Source organism: Polypterus senegalus, chromosome 6 (assembly GCF_016835505.1).
Source record: "Polypterus senegalus isolate Bchr_013 chromosome 6, ASM1683550v1, whole genome shotgun sequence".
Lineage (NCBI taxonomy): Eukaryota > Metazoa > Chordata > Cladistia > Polypteriformes > Polypteridae > Polypterus > Polypterus senegalus.
Window position 1 is genome coordinate 819610 of NC_053159.1, and position 16559 is coordinate 836168.

The window sequence follows — 16559 nt, forward strand, 5'->3', positions numbered from 1 at the left end:
TTAACTTTTGTCATCTGTGGGTTTTGTTTTATGCCACTTAATTTTCTGTTTTGACTCATTCAGCATTCATATATTTTTTTTTTTAATTCTTCATTTGCTTCCATATTTCAGTTGAGTTGATGTGTAGTTCTGTACTAACCTGAGTCACCTGGCAGTGTTTTGGAGCCAACCTGGGGTGATTTGTGGTAGAGTGACGCGTGACTGAGGGTCCGGGCCCACTTTCTTAATGTTTAAATGCACTTAAATGCGGATTTTCTTTTCTTTATGCTCATTGTCAATGTCTTGGTAAGCTTGACTGTGTTTTCTGTTGTGGTGTAGTTATGACTCGTTTACTGTTGGACCAGCCTGCATATTTGTCTAAAGACAAAACCTACGTTAAAAGATGGAGTTTGATTTTTTTAATTTTATTTTTTTGGCAGTCACCCTGCATGCTGTGATATTTGATCATACTGTGCTTTCTTTCAGCTGAGACCGCTGCCTTTTGACACTGTGCACCAGATTGTGTGTTCCTGTCATCTCCCACTTTGGCTGTCCAGTTGTTCAGCTGATTTTTCTCCTTTTCAGAGTTACTCATTTCTTAGTGTCGCAGACAGCCTACTGTCCAGATCAAAGTGCCTCCGGTTTTATATTCTTTTACGTTAACTCATTAGGGGTTAAGCATTGGTCTGTGAATGATTATCAAAGATTTGATTTTGAAAATAGCTAAAGGAAGGTGTACTCCATTTTAAAAGCAGGGCTCCTTTAAACCTGCATAAACACGGAAGAAGTTTAAAATCACTGCTAATGTTGTTCTTCTCTCATTCTTTTTTTTTTTTTTTTTAGTCTTTTTACCCCCCACCTGATCACTGCATGTCCCTTGAAGTGGCCCTGTGACCTGTAAAGTGAATCCAAGTAACGTTTAGCTTTGCTGCCTTGGCAGTTTGGAGCTGCTCTGCTCTGCTCCGCTCTGGTGGGATTGGAGTCCTGTCAGTGGATGTGAGCAAATTCAGCTTCACCCACCTGCTGATCAGTGCTGGAAAAGCCAGGCTTCAGAGAGTGGACGGGTGAGCCCCTGTCATGACTATTAAATGTGTGACATTTGGTTTAACTGCAAGACGGGTATGCATGGCAGAATATAAACCGAGTGTTGCCATTGGTTCTCTTTGGTTACGTCGTGTTGCTTATTTCATGTTTAGGCTGTGCTTTCTAGCGAGTCTCATCTTCCTCCTTCATTCCCGGTCCTGCGTGGTGTCTGCTTTCTATCCCAAAAAGGTTAATAACTGAGAATTGCCTACATTTGGTGAATTGATTCAAATCTGTGTGCATCTTCATGTACTGCGGCACTGCAAATAGCTAATTGTGTTATCTTGCTTTTGTCTTCCACGTCATTGCATCAACTGCTTTTGATTTAGTTTAGTATTTGTCGATTGTTTCTTAAACCTCCTGAAGTCCTAAACTCTCCAAAGACCTGCTGTGAGTTTAAGTAACTGTATTGCCCACCGAGAAGCTCATTTAGTTTGTAATTGCATTGTATGTTTATGCCTCATGAACTTGTATTTAAACAGCCGAACAGGCACAATAAACCCCCACACTGTAACGCACGGCTTTGTCTGTTGAAGGTGAGCTGACACTTGGGCATTTATAGACCACAACATTAAAGTAAGAAGTAATAAAATAAAAGAGTCCAAATATTTATTTTAAAGGCCGGAGTTAGTCTCGGCATGAGATACTGGAAAGCTAGTGGCTCACGACTGGAGGAGAATGAAACGGGAACAAAAACCTCGACATGTGAACATCATAATGTCTTGAAGATAATGACATGAAAATCTGAGGGGTCCTCATGATAGGCTGGCAGCAGGCCACACACAAGTGCCGTGCAGGTTTTCTTAGGCAACTGGGAAGGCTTTGGCCTTAATGGGGAATAGCAGTCCTGTTTTTCTCTCTATTAGTAGTTTAAATTCTTTCATGCAGATGCTGCTTTAAAAATAGCAGTATGAAACAAGATGGCAGTTTTAATTAAAGCCTCCGCTAGAGTGGACCATTGACGTCACTTGGTCAGGTATTGAGGTGATGGAAGAACTCGGAAACCCAGGGATTAATGTGAGCCCCTTAACCGGCACCTTGAAGTCTTCTGCCTGCCCAGTGCAGTGACGTATGAAAATGGCTTCATCCTTTGGATTCCTCAAAGCTCCCACTTGAACAGAAAATGTGGCCATTCCCCTTCAAGATGTTCCTAAAGCTACAGCAAGTACACCAGAAGATAAAACAGTTATTAACAGTTAAGTTATTCCTACAGATTTAGTATCTCGGTTAATTGACGGGGCTGATCAAAGAGAATCGGCTTTGCACAGATAAACTTTTAATGGAGCAGAAGAAAAGCACTGCCCAAGGAAGGTCGTGCAGCTTTTAAAACTGGAGCCACGCCGTCACGTCCAAACCTAATTTCCGTCGTACGTTTCCTGCTTCACGCTCTCACTAAAACGTTTTGATTGATAATTGACCTAATCATCGCTTATCAAAGCTAATCCCGGTGAAGGTGAAGTCAGCATGGGAACAAAATCCACACATCTTGTTGAAGTGCCGTTAGCGGTCCGTGGCACCTTCATTTCACCCACTGCCTGAGGTGGTTTGCTTGATACGATGCAGTGAGAGTACTAACTGGAAAATGGGGTTTTTGTTTTCTAGGTGAAAGTGTGTAACGATGATGGCTACAGTTCAACCAGCCAGCTCGAGCCTGACTCCTCTGCTAGAGTCACTTGAAGATCCTTCAGTGTCCCAGACCGAGTATATCGATGCCTATCTCACTATTGCCAAGTAAGTGTCGGCCAGGCTGGCAGTGCTGCTGCTAGATCTGAGGGCAGGGTACCCGGTTTGTTTAGATTTGTATCAGTTTTATTGATAACAGCTATGATTTTTCATTTTTTTAAATTGCGGCTTTATCCTGAACACTAGAATGATATAAATGCCCAAAGTTCGTTCTTTGTTTTCCTAAGAATTTTGTGAACAGCTGGTGAATGTAAAAAACTTTTCCTTCTGTAGAATCCTAAGTATCCGGGTTTAGTGACTCAAGATATTTTTAGTGATTGGATATGAAGAATGCCTTTAAAATCTGACTTTTGGTGTTGCTTGTTCAATAATTTTTAGGCGATGCATGCCATAAATGGTGGTTGATTATTGTTTATCAGTGGGTCGCACTGCCAGCCCACATATCCAGTGTCCTGGATTCAATCCCAATGTCCGGAATTCTCCCAGTCTGTTTTGTACTTTCTCTTTGTGTCTGAGCAGTGTAGGAAAATTGACAATTCCACATTTCACTCGCTCACACGGAGGACGAGAATGGGCTTGCAGTGGGCTGATGCGATGCCCAGTAAGTGCTCTCGGTTTAACTTCTAGTGTCAAAAACCCTGAATTGAGCTGAGCAGATATTACACTTGAACTCAAAACCATTCACTTCAAATGAACTGGCTGACCCAAAGAGTTTAGCAGATTCTGCAGAGATTTTTTTTTTCTCTGAAAGAAATGTGTTTGAGAGGACTGTCAGTAACTTGTACCTTAAATGTCATTTTTACTGAGAGTCGTTTGATTTAAAGACAGTACAAATAATTAATAAATGTAAAATGTGTTCAGTAATACTTGAAAGAAAAGGTCTCGGTCATCTGTGCATATTGTTTAAGGAAAAATGCAGCCTAAGTTGTTTTCTCACTCCTAGACCATTTAAATGGGGGGACGTTTTGTTACTTTGTTCTAACGGGTCTCCGTTCGGTTATTGTGGCCCGCGCTAGAGTGTGATTGGCGTGTTCACCTCTGCCTAAACAAGGAAAGTGCACCAGAGTTTGGAAAAACTGGTCCAAGTGAACGAGGTGTGAAAATGTGCAGGTATGTTCGTTTCTTAGCTCAGGATTCAGTGATTTGCTTGGACATTAGTGCAGTGTCTTGGCTATTCTGTGTGAATTGCAAATGTCATTTATTATCCAAATCTTTTGAATTTGAATAATAGTTTGATATAGTTATGGAATATATTACCATTAAACCATCTACCCTAGTTGTGGGAGCTTTAGGAAAGACTGTGTCTGTAGCAATTGAGTCCATACTTTAATATTGAAAATAAAAGCATTAATTAACGTAAAAGCACTGCACGTTTTTGCTTATGTCGGGTGTTGTATGTAATGTCTTTTCCTATAACATGATATTATATAGTAAAGCAATAATGATCAGCCTTTACGAATATGTATGGCTTTTGTCAGACGTGTTTAATTTTACTTCTAAAAATGTCTTTTAGCCGCCTCAGTGGAGAGGAGGGACAGCAGTTTATTGTTGCGGTTGGCACACACTTTTCACGTCTGTGTACAGCCTTTAAGGTGAGGTGATTTTTTTTTTTTTTTTTAATTTTTTTTTTTTGTAAACTTTGCATCTTTCTTGATTATTGTTCAGTATTTGCTTTTGCCAGATTTAATTAAATGTCATGTATAAAGCTGAATGTGTGTTTTAGAGTTTGTCTGGTTTGTAAATCCACCATGTTGATCCCATCTCTGCCACATTTTGCGCACATTCCTCATTTGTACATCACATCCTCTCATGTAAAACAGTTCAGGTTTGGTGAGGTCCTTCCCACCATTTACTTGCTTTTCTTAAGTGTACTATTTAAATATACAAAAGTCCATTTGTGGTTTTTATCCCCCTTTAGGGTCATATTGCAAGTTCAAACGCAGAACTTAGTCAAGCTGCTCTTCAGGCCTTGGGGTTTTCTGTATTTCACAGCAGTATTGCCTCTGGCTTAACAGGTAAGCTAATTTTCACCCCCATTTTTTGTATTTATTGTTTTTATGGAAGAATAAACAGAAGTTGTGTATAATCATTTAAATGACACCCTTATTTATAGCCAGTTATATTTGTTTAAATAACAAATTGATGGAAAGGTTTCAGTGTTCAGGTCTGCGACTTTATTCATTTATTGAGTGTGAGTAAGAAGCCATATTTCCTCATGGGGACTATTGAGGTGCTATGTGTCTTCATATTTGTATTTCCTCGCTTGAAGAAGTCGTCAGATAAACCCAATAACACACTTCATGGTATGTGAAAGAGTTTAAATGATTTTAAGACTTGTTTTTCTTTTGCAGAAAATTATGTGGAAGAGCTGCTCACGTCCCTTAGTTCCATTGCGGTCAAGTCCAGTGATAAGAACACTTGTACAAGAGCACTTTGGGTGATGGCCAAACAAAATTTTCCTCCTGAGTTTGTGGGGAAAAAGGTGAGGATGGCTCAGTTTTGATTAATGTTGTCCTGAATTGCTCTTTAGTTCTGCCTGTGTGTTGAGGATGCACTGCCACTTCTTTCTGCTCTGGTTTTATTCCTTTGACATGTACAGTGACAAGTAAAAGAATGTGATTTTGCAGTAACCTCTAATATGAAATTTGTCTAACAGCTTAGTGAAATTGTTTTGCAATTTTAAAAGTAGTTATTTTTAATAGCCCTTTTGTTCAAAGCATTTTACAATTCAAAAGTGCAACTGCTTAGTCTTTTGCGCGATATCAGTATTGCCATGTAAGGAGACTGGTGCAGGGTACCTTTCAATGCAATGCCAATCCAAGGTGATTTACAGACTGTAGACAACTTGGTGGACTGCGAGCATCGATGAGTTAAGAGCCCATTCTCGAGGAATTAATGGCGATAATGCTGTGGCAGCCATTGGCTTTACCTAACATCTTGGCCAACACGTTACCCTGCCCGCTAATAATGAAAGCGTTTTATGGTGAATGTCTTGAGTTAAACTCCTAACTAATAAAAAAAAAAAAATGGGATTAATTGTACATCAGCAAACAGCTGAAATAAATGTAGAGATGAAATGATTGGATGTAGAGAGACAGTCTTCTTCTTTTGGGTGTTCCCATTAGGAGTTGCCACTGCAGATGATCTTCTTCCATATCTTCCTGTCCTTGTCATCTTGTTCTGTCACACTCATCACCTGCATGTCCTCTCTCACCTCATCCATAAACCTCTTAGGCGTTTCTCTTTTCATCTTCCCTGGCTGCACTACCCTTAGCATCCTTCTTCCATTGTACTCAGCAACTCTGCTCTGCACATGTCCAAACCAACACAATCTCGCCTCTCTCTTTGTCTCCCACCAGTCCCACCTGAGTTGACCCTCTAATGTCCTCATTTCTAATCCTGTCCATCTTCGTCATACCCAATGCAAATCTTAGTATCTTTATCTCTGCCACCTCCAGCTTTGTCTCCTGTGCCACCATCTCCAGCCCATATAACATAGCTGGTCTCACTACCGTCCTGTAGACCTTCCTTTTTCACTGTTGCTGATACCAGTCTGTCACTCACAAATCACACCTGCCACTCTTCTCCACCCACTCTGGACTCTCTTCTTCACTTCTGTTCCACAATCCCCATTACTCTGTATTGTCGATCCTCATCCACCTTCGCCAACTTAATTCCACTGACCTTCCTCCCATTCACACACATGTATTCTGTCTTGGTGGTCCTTCTGAGTTTCATTCCTCTCCTCTCATATCTCCATCTCTCCAGGGTCTCCTCAACCTTCTCCCTACTTTCTCTACAGATCATCAGCAAACATCACAGTCCACGGGGACTCCTGTGTAATCTCGTATGTCTACCTGTCCATCACCATTGCAAATAAGAAAGGGGCTCAGAGCCGATCCCTGATGTAATTCCACCTCTGTCCACTCCGACCACAGACCTCACCTCTGTCACAGTTCCCTCGTACATACAGTGCATCCGGAAAGTATTCACAGCAAATCACTTTTTCCACATTTTATGTTACTGCCTTATTCCAAAATGGATTAATTTAATTTTTTTTCCTCAGAATTCTACACACAACACCCCATAATGACAACGTGGAAAAAGTTTACTTGAGGTTTTTGTAAATTTATTAAAAGTAAAAAAAACTGAGAAATCACGTGTACATAAGTATTCACAGCCTTTGCTCAATACTTTGTCGATGCACCTTTGGCAGCAAGTCCAGCCTCAAGTCTTTTTGAATATGATGCCACAAGCTTGGCACACCTATCCTTGGCCAGTTTCGCTCATTCCTCTTTGCAGCACCTCTCAAGCTCCATCAGGTTGGATAAGAAGCGTCGGTACACAGCCATTTTAAGATCTCTCCAGAGATGTTCAATCAGATTCAAGTCTGGGCCACTCAAGGACATTCACAGAGTTGTCCTGAAGCCACTCCTTTGATATCTTGGCTGTGTGCTTAGGGTCGTTGTCCTGCTGAAAGATGAACCGTCGCCCCAGTCTGAGGTCAAGAGCGCTCTGGAGCAGGTTTTCATCCAGGATGTCTCTGTACATTGCTGCAGTCATCTTTCCCTTTATCCTGACAAGTCTCCCAGTTCCTGATGCTGCCACCACCATGCTTCACTGTAGGGATGGTATTGGCCTGGTGATGAGCTGTGCCTGGTTTCCTCCAAATGTGACGCCTGGCATTCACACCAATGAGTTCAATCTTTGTCTCATCAGACCAGAGAATTTTGTTTCTCATGGCCTGAGAGTCTTTCAGGTGACTTTTGGCAAACTCCAGGTGGGCTGCCATGTGCCTTTTACTAAGGAGTGTCTTCCATCTGGCCACTCTACCATACAGGCCTGATTGGTGGATTGCTGCAGAGATGGTTGTCCTTCTAGAAGTTGTCCTCTTGCCACAGAGGACCTCTGGAGCTCTGACAGAGTGACCATCGGGTTCTTGGTCACCTCCCTGACTAAGGCCCTTCTCCTCAGATCGCTCAGTTTAGATGGCCGGCCAGCTCTAGGAAGAGTCCTGGTGGTTTTGAACTTCCTCCATTTACAGATGATGGAGGCCACTGTGCTCATTGGGACCTTCAAAGCAGCAGACATTTTTCTGTAACCTTCCCCAGATTTGTGCCTCGTGACAATCCTGTGTCGGAGGTCTACAGACAATTCCTTTGACTTCATGCTTGGTTTGTGCTCTGACATGAACTGTCACCTGTGGGACCTTCTATAGACAGGTGTGTGCCTTTCCAAATCATGTTCAGTCAACTGAATTTATCACAGGTGGACTCCAGTGAAATATCTCAAGGATGATCAGGGGAAACAGGAGGCACCTGAGCTCAATTTGGAGCTTCATGGCAAAGGCTGTGAATATTTATGGACATGGGATTTCTCAGTTTTTTTTATTTTTAATAAATTTGCTAAAATCTCAAACTTTTTTCACGTTGTCATTATGGGGTGTTGTGTGTAGAATTGTGAGGAAAAAAATGAATTGAATCCATTTTGGAATAAGGCTGTAACATTTAATGTGGAGAAAGTGATGAAGCGCTGTGAATACTTTCCAGATGTACTGTATCCTGTACCACTCTTACGTACTTCTCTACCACTCCCGACTTCCTCATACAATACCACAACTCCTCTTGAGGCACCCTGTCATCTGCTTGTAATCCAACCTCCATCTTGAATGCAGCCTGTCCTTGGATATGTTGCACATCTGTATCGCTTCTATATTAATTAGCAATCTGGCATGATTTGTTTCATTTTATGAGATTTTGAGTCAAGTAAATCAAATTTCCACACGACACTCTTAAGTGGTGATATTTAATTGTACAAGTTATTAGTCTTCAGGATTCATTTTGTTTCAATTTAAACCTAATGAAGAAAAAGAGAACTGCGTGAAAACTTCCTGGTTTACAGTGTCTCTTCTGTTGGGCCCAGTTTCAGCCTATTGACTGAAAATGTATGTGTGTGTGTGTGTTTGTATATATGTGTGTGTATAATTTAGTTTTGTTTTTCATTTCTGGATGCATTCATCAGTATAGAAATGTAGACCTAACAAGCCGCACATTTAAAGAAAAAATGCCTGCTTTGAAGGACTTTAATATTTAACGCCTCCTGAGTACAAAGCAGCCTGGGAGGCTGTGTTTTCACTGTGTGTCCCAAGTGCACAGAAGAGCCCTGAAAAAAACTTCCTCCGGCAGAGTCCTTCAATCGTTACTTTACAAAAGGCCTTTCAGACACCATCACTTCTAGTATCTCGTCGTGTGACATTTCAACATTCTACAATATTAGTTTATAAATGTGTCTTTCCCGCAGCCAGTCTAAAGAAGTCATTTACTTTGGAGGTCTGGCGTGGGTCTTGTGCACAGACTTGTAGTCGCCATTGCTTTGCCATTGGGATTTTCAGCATTGCTTGGCCATTTTTGAGAGACATTATTACTGGATTAATGTTTGACTTTGACTTTTGGTTGTATTTGCAGTGTAGTTGATTTTACCGTCTTAGCTGTTGGTCTGTAGTATTTTGGATGCTTTCACTGTTGGCAGTTTGTAAATTCATGGAATGGGTGCATACAGCCTTTAAAACTGTCTGTTATCCTGGTTGCCATTAAATCTAAGTGGAGAAAAACAAATAAAATTTGTTAGTTTTTTTCGAGTGCACCTTGTACAGTCCTGCTTCTCATCTTAGCCCATTGTTGTAATTTATAAGGTAAATGTGGGCATGTTAATGGCACAGAAGATGTGGTGCTACATGGCGCTGTCTCGTTCCTATCGGTTTCATATGTGGTGAGAAATCGGCTTTAATGTTCATTTGAATTCCATAGACATTCTGGGTAATAAATGACTTCCTTTATTATTTTGGGTTAAGAATATCTTACTGTGAGATGAGAGAAGGAATCCCAAGCAAACTTGGATCTTCTTGGTTGATGTTATAAAGCTACATCTTGGTGTGGAATTTGGAACGTCTTTATTGGGAGAACTGGGGCACACCAGCAGAGCCCAGGGTTCCACTTCTGCTTGAAATCATCTTCTGAGTGATTGTCACTATGGCTTACTATTCTTACAAGGTCTCTAATAGTTTTATGCTGGTTTGTAAGTTTCCTAAGTCTGGCCAATCTCCTGATGGTCCAGAATTCCTCATTGACGAGGACACTTGTCCTGATAGGATCATAGGGCAGGGCCTATGGAAATCTTAGAATTACGCAGCCAGTTTTTTGTGTGTTTGTTTTTAGTGAATGATGGACTTTCCATTTAATAGCACTGTCGTCTTGTCTTCTGAGATGAAGTGTACGCTGAAGGTGCTTTTTTTTTTTTTTTTTTATTCCGTTTACCTCCCACTTAGAAAAGCGGTAAGCTGGCCACTTCTTCTTTTTACTTTGTTCCCAGGACATGTCGGTGAAGGTTAGCCGAGTGCGCTCGGCCTTCACGCACATGTAGTCTGTCCTGTCTGAGTCTTAGTGCTGCGAGTATTTATTCTTTGTGAGTTTTTCAGCCTGTTGTTTCAGTGTGTCCGGTACCCTGCTGGAATTTACATCTGCATTTATTGCATACAGCCAAGCATTTCCAACCTTAAACTGCACACTTCAGCTACTCCCGTATTCCACTTTCTAATCTTTAGAGATCTTTTTTTTTTTTAGTTGGATGTGCCATCTGTTTTTTGCACATAACTGAGGCTCTTCTGTACGCCGTATTAAATTGCAGCAAGCTTTTGGTTATCTGGATATACAGTGCCATGCAGAAGTATTCATATTCTTGACCAATTCTCTAATTTTACCAAAAAAAAAAATTGCACTGAATTCTTGATCTTTGTGTGCTGCTTTTTAAGTTCCAATGTTCAAGAAAAAAAGAAAGAAAAAAGGAAACTGGCCTTTTACAATTGTGAAAAAACAAACGAGTATGTGGCTGCCTTCTCACTTTCAGTCAGTAAATTAGTGAGAGAATTGACTTTTTTTGGATAAAAACTGCATAGTTAAGGGGTCATTAATCGAGTTCTGAATCAAATGCGTACTTTAGGAAAAGGTCCCATAGTGATAGCCAAGTGTTTGGAGGTCAAACTGCTCTGACTCTGCCCAGATAAAGGTTGCCCCCCAAACCTCTGTGCAGACAGACAAAGTGGAAGGCTGATTATTCATTTGAAGGAGGTAAGGAGTTCAGTGGCCGAGACTTGAGTAGAGGTGCACCAGAGCGCTGCATGACACCGGCCAGTGGTGAGGGCAGGGCAGGGCAGGACAGAAGAACCCATCACTGAAAAAGAGCCACGTTAAAGGTACGTCTGGCCACAGAACATGATTGTTGAAATGGGGGAAAGAAGTTTGTTGTCAGGTGAGACCAAGAGAGCACTTATTGCCCAAACACACTGCCCACTCTTCAAAAAATGCCAGTGCTGCCACCACCAAACTTCATTGTAGCACTTGAGCTCTGGTGCTGCTGGGCACCTACTTAAAACAGGCAAAAATATTATTGGAGAAACAATACATGCAAATACTCCCATAGGCCCTTTCAGCAGGGCAATGATCCCTAAACTCTAGGCCAAAACTTTGAAGGCGTTAAGATAAAATGAATATCCTCCACTGGCCCAGTCGAAGCCCTGAGTTTAATCACTTCGACATTTGAAGATTACAAAGCATAAGCGTTACTCGTCTAACCTGAACAGACTGAAGCGAGTCTGCCTTGAAAAATGGGCCAGAATCCATCTGAACAGTGAGTGGGCTCAGCGGGTACACGCCGACCTGTGGGATCTAAAGGTGGCACTGCTGCACATGGTGACCCTACTAAAGTCTAAAGGGGTTATTGAATATTAATAGCACATTTTCTTTTTCCCCCAACAATTCTAATGTCATATTAAGCTTTGACACTGGGGTTTCAGCTCTTGGAGAAGTGAATATCGCAGAGAAAAACGATTTGTTCCTCCGTACGATTAGAGAAGTGGTCTCGGGTCTGAATACTTCACAGGTCACTGTAGATATATCGGCTTAACTTGATTTTTGCGTGTGGAAGGTTTTATTTTCTTCACCTCTTCTTCACCTGAAATATTTTTGCAGCTATCATTTTTACTTTTTCTTTTAACCTGAATCAGGCTGTTGTAAACGTTCAAGTCTTTGCACTTGCTTAGTTATCAGTTTGATTTTCGTATTTTGAGAGGGCGCCTCGCCTCGCTCGCTCGCTCAGGATTCCCCTTTTTGCTTAACATGCTGTATGACATTGGATGTTATTTTAAAGAATGTAAATTGAAGTTTTTCTTTGCTGCAGACTGATTCTCAATGGTTTTCTGTTGGTAACAAATTTCAGGTTCCTGATGTTCTTACCGCATTGGAAACTGTACATTCCAGGGAAGATGTGCAGTCAGTGGTGATGGAGCACGAAGCACTAAATGTTGTTATTAGGTATGTCATTTTTTACTTTGGTATTTTTCAAGTTGAAGTTACTTCTTCACAAACAAGTTGAACCTCTGTAAATCTGAAAAGAAATAACTTTCTGGCAGCTTGTTTAATGGAAGCTAAGAGGGATGGAGGACCCCCTGGAGATAAAAGCCCAAACACTTAACATCACTGAATTGTGGTTAGTATAGGAATTGTGATCAGGAGCACTGCACCTGATCAGGCTTCACTCTAGTGCGAGAGCAGGTGAGGTTTATTGTTTTCCTCAGCCACTGAATCCATTCGACATAATGCCACAAAATCTCATTTAGAAGTCACATTTCCCAAATAAAAAAGAAATCCAAGCACTGAAATGAAATGTGGTAGATGCCTGGATACATTTTGTTTTTTGACAAGTTGTACTTGCAGGGGGGTCATTCACTCAGCTTTGTGACAATGACTGTTTAGTCAAGGCCATTGTGCACTTTGACCTAAAGATTTTCAGGCAGCTCTTTTGGCTTAATGGTGCTGTAGACATAACTTTTTAGCTGGCATTTACGTTGGTAAGCGTGTGCTCTGCAACTTCCATTTTTGTGCTTTTTGGTACCGTAACTTACATTTTTGCATTGTTGCCCCCCCCCCCATTTATTTATTTTAAAGTAGACCCCCCCAACATGATACAGACTAGCATCACCCTGCCATAAGGCACATTGGCATAGGCGCACTGTGTTCATTTTGAGCTGCTAGCTAAGCTTGGCCTACGAGCCCCCATAATAAACCGCATGTGGACAAGGAGAGACCATTCATAGCTACACAAACTGGGATCTGGAGGTGTGAGAGGACACAATTCTCCCTTAATTGAATTTTGCATTTTAGATGTAGATTGAATGGGCACCAACATGGCGCTGAGCTTTTTAAAGAAAATGAGACCTGAGGGTCCTTTGCTTTTTGACCCTTCCTTTTGTTTTCTGTACACTTGAAATGGCCACCTGTTTATTAGCCCTTGGCGACTTTCTTAATTTTTAATATTGTTAACATCTTGTGTAGTATTGAGTATCCTGGTATTTTGAACTAATTCATTGGGAGTTTGTACTCCTTAAAATGAGAGCAGTGTCAGATTTGCTTGGGAAGGGTGAAGATAAAAGCATCACTTGTAAACATTTAAAAAAAAAAAAAAATTGTTAAGCTGCTGAGGCAAAAATACTGAATTTTCCAAAGATTTCAGTATGTGTACATAAATGTGCAGTCAAAAATAAACTGAACTGTATGTAATGCACAATTATTTCTGTCGTAAACTGTTAAGCCTGTTTAAAACTGGACTTGGTTTATCATGAATACATTTCTTCTTTTTGACAAGCCAAAATGGTCGTGTGAAGTAGCAGTCAAGTGTGTACAGTATTTGTGTTCATTTTGTAGGCTGTTGGAGCAGACCCCATCTCAAATGGGAGAGGGGGCGGTCAGGTGGGCTAAGCTGATCATTCCCTTGGTGGTTCATTCGGCTCCCAAGGTGCGCCTGCGGGCAGCTGCAGCACTCGAACTGGGGATGCCCCTGTTAGTGGAGAAGCAACAGGAGGTAGCAGCCATCACGGAGCCTCTTATGTCCTCTGTACGTACATCCTCTGTTTATTAACACGCACTGTAAAACGTTTTTCCCTTTTTAAAGTACGGTTGCCAGTTTGTTGAAGGGTTTGCTTCTCCTTTTATTTCCCAGCCTCGACACTTTTTTTTGATGAATGACAAAGTGTGCTCTCCTGCAGATTAAGCATATGAACTATTTCACTCATTTTTATTTTTTCCTTTATAAATAAAATATTCATCTGCACGTCTCATTTTAATAACATGGATTGCATTCTGGCTTATTTGCTTTCGGTGTACAGTTCGGTTCGGTTTTGAACGAGGCGTGCTCTTTTGCCAGTAGGACATGCAGCATTTGCTCAATTTGTAATAGTCTGAGATCAAAAGAAGATCCTGCGTGCAGACTCTGTATTTGAGAGCACGTCATGCGTTTGACAGCACAAACTGCCAGTGTGTGCACATCCTGATCATCGCATCCACTCGGCCCACTTTGATTTTTAACATCTGTCACCACTTTAAGGTTCTTATCTGGCCCCTTTATTTCCTCTTCCTTTCTTTTTACACTGCAAAATCAGATCTTCTTTAACACATAGTGTGTATATTTTGGGCCCTAAAACTTGGCACTCAGATCCCGTATTTATGTCTTTGTTTTCCCATAATCCTGTATTGGCGTCTTAACAAATGCTGATTAATGAATTGAATGTTTTTTAATTGGAGGGAGCAAACTGCACGTCAGTTGTTGGCCAGTTGTATAAACTGCATTTTTTCCACCGGTTTTAAATTTTGAAATTGTGCCACTTTTATCCATTATTTTTTTTCTTTTTATACATATATCTTCTTTTTTTCCCTCTCCTTTTCAAGAAACTTATACCTGAACTGCAGAAGCTTTTCTCAACAAAGAATGAGACCAACGTGTTGAAACTTTGGCCTTTATTTGTCCGACTGCTGGGAAAGGTAAGAACGGCCCTTCGTTGTTTTCGTGTTTGTGTTTGACAAGGCCTGGTTCTGCCCTTACTAACGCCTTAAACAATTGACTGCATCTGGTAGATTATTTATTTTATTCTACTACCTTGCCTTATTTTATTTCTGTTTTTGTCTTTGCACCAATTACCATCTTTTGAAGTCTTTACATCGTGGAGGAACTTTTATTAATTCTCTTTTGCACTTGGAAGAGCTCGGCTTTCGCAGCAGTTCTCCAGTAGTAAAGAAAATTGCTTTTATTGCTTGGAAAAGTTTGATTGATAACTTTGCTTTAAATCCAGGTAAGTCAAAATGAATCATTAAATGAATGAATGAATGTTCAGTAGGGCAGCACTGGGTATAGATTTGTAACTAACTCCTGTAAATGTAGCACATTGTGAACTTTGTTAAACGTTGTAGGCTTATTCTTGACAGTTGATTTATGTGCTGTGCCATTCAATTTGTCTGGTGTAGGAACGCATCGCCCGAGTAGCGGGTATGAGGCACACATTCTCAGTTAACCTTACTCTTCGTCTTATCTAACAAAAGGGTTTGCTTTCAGTTTTTGGGGGTCCCTTCTCTTTTATGCATTTTTAAGTGAACTAATTAAATAGTGCATGTGCTCTTTCCTGACGAATAACAAGAAAAACAATCTTTTGTTGTGACCTTCTGTTTGCAATCCATTAGACGATATTTTATTTGGACTTTGATATTTTATTTTTGTATTAGTGGACTCTGCCTGCTTATGTTAAAAATGTCCAGTGCTGGAAGGAGTCTCTTATGCTAAGCCCCCTCAGTGACACTTGTTTCTGCATTACTAGAGTTTGTCTTTAATCCTGTGATTGCCTACATTTTTCATACCCCACGTGACATGATTTAGGTTATCTGCTATTGCTGACCTTCATGACGTCACCCTCGTACTCTGCCATCATGTTATTGCTTGGTAAATCATCACATGAGAGTTTTTTTGAGGACTTTTAACCAATTTTTGGAAGATGCGCATCAGCAGTAGTATAGTACTGGACAGGCTTAAGAAATTAAGATTTAATATTTTTTATAGTCACCAGTTTCTAAGCAAATGTACTTTTTTTTTTTTTTAATCCATTAACACTTTTTTCATTCTTTTTTTTTTCTCTCCCAAATAAGAAATTCTTTGCAGTACAAAGAGGTTAAAGTTGCTGATGCAGCCTCTCAGCTCCATACAAGTGAGGACTGAAGCACTGCTGCTAACTAAATTGGAAGTCTGGTGGTATCTGGCAGTGAAGCTCGGACCCCATTTTGGAGCCAATTTTGAGCAGGTAAAGGTAGTTCTTTATGTCTGCTGCATTCCTCTTGAGGCATCATCATTTAGGCCACCTTACATATATTTTGTGTCTCAGGATGTAGTGTAAGAAAATGTCTAGTTGAGGTTCTACATGGAAGCCTGCACACAACATCCCACTGGAATGAAAATAAATAATGAAGAAGTGAAACGTCCTGATGTGGCTCGTTAGCTGACAAGCCTTTTGTTTAAGCAGATTTTCTGAATCAGTAGATCATCATTTTTTTGGCTCTCTTCCTATTCTGATTCAGCCTGTCCTCTCTTGTTGTAAAGAGAACCTTGTCTGCTGTTCACACTTGCCCAAGGAGTGCGCTTTTTAAATAATGCACACGATGAACAGATGTGAACTCGTTAAAGCAGCTTCTCTGTTATTTTCAGTGCAGCACACAGACCTCTTGTCTGCCACTTGACGTTCAGTTTGTCTGTTTTTCCTGTCCGTGCCCAGGACAGCTCCTCAGATTCCTGTTTTTTACTTTATTACTGTGTGCTCTTCAATGTGAAAGCCAGCATTTTCTCCCATAAATTTCTGCTTGGCTCCTTTATATCACAGGCCTGAGGTACAGGAGACTACAGCTTCATTACCATAACAGAGCCGATCAGTTTGAGATTTGTCGGCTGTC

General features: G+C 40.8%; 1 protein-coding gene across 4 annotated transcripts in view; it reads left to right on the forward strand.

The window, feature by feature from the left end:
* Positions 1-16559, forward strand: part of rif1 (replication timing regulatory factor 1) — a 46693-nt gene that overhangs the window by 1589 nt on the left and 28545 nt on the right. For 3 of the 4 annotated variants that reach the window (XM_039755205.1, XM_039755208.1, XM_039755207.1), the window contains exons 2-10: positions 2665-2793; positions 4259-4337; positions 4664-4760; positions 5097-5227; positions 12016-12110; positions 13500-13689; positions 14520-14612; positions 14782-14920; positions 15765-15916. In XM_039755205.1, coding sequence (XP_039611139.1) covers positions 2681-2793; positions 4259-4337; positions 4664-4760; positions 5097-5227; positions 12016-12110; positions 13500-13689; positions 14520-14612; positions 14782-14920; positions 15765-15916 — 1089 coding nt within the window. In that variant the 5' untranslated portion in view covers positions 2665-2680. Of the gene's footprint in view, positions 1-822; positions 1044-2664; positions 2794-4258; positions 4338-4663; positions 4761-5096; positions 5228-12015; positions 12111-13499; positions 13690-14519; positions 14613-14781; positions 14921-15764; positions 15917-16559 lie in introns of all 4 variants that reach the window. The other variant, XM_039755206.1, reaches the window with a different exon arrangement.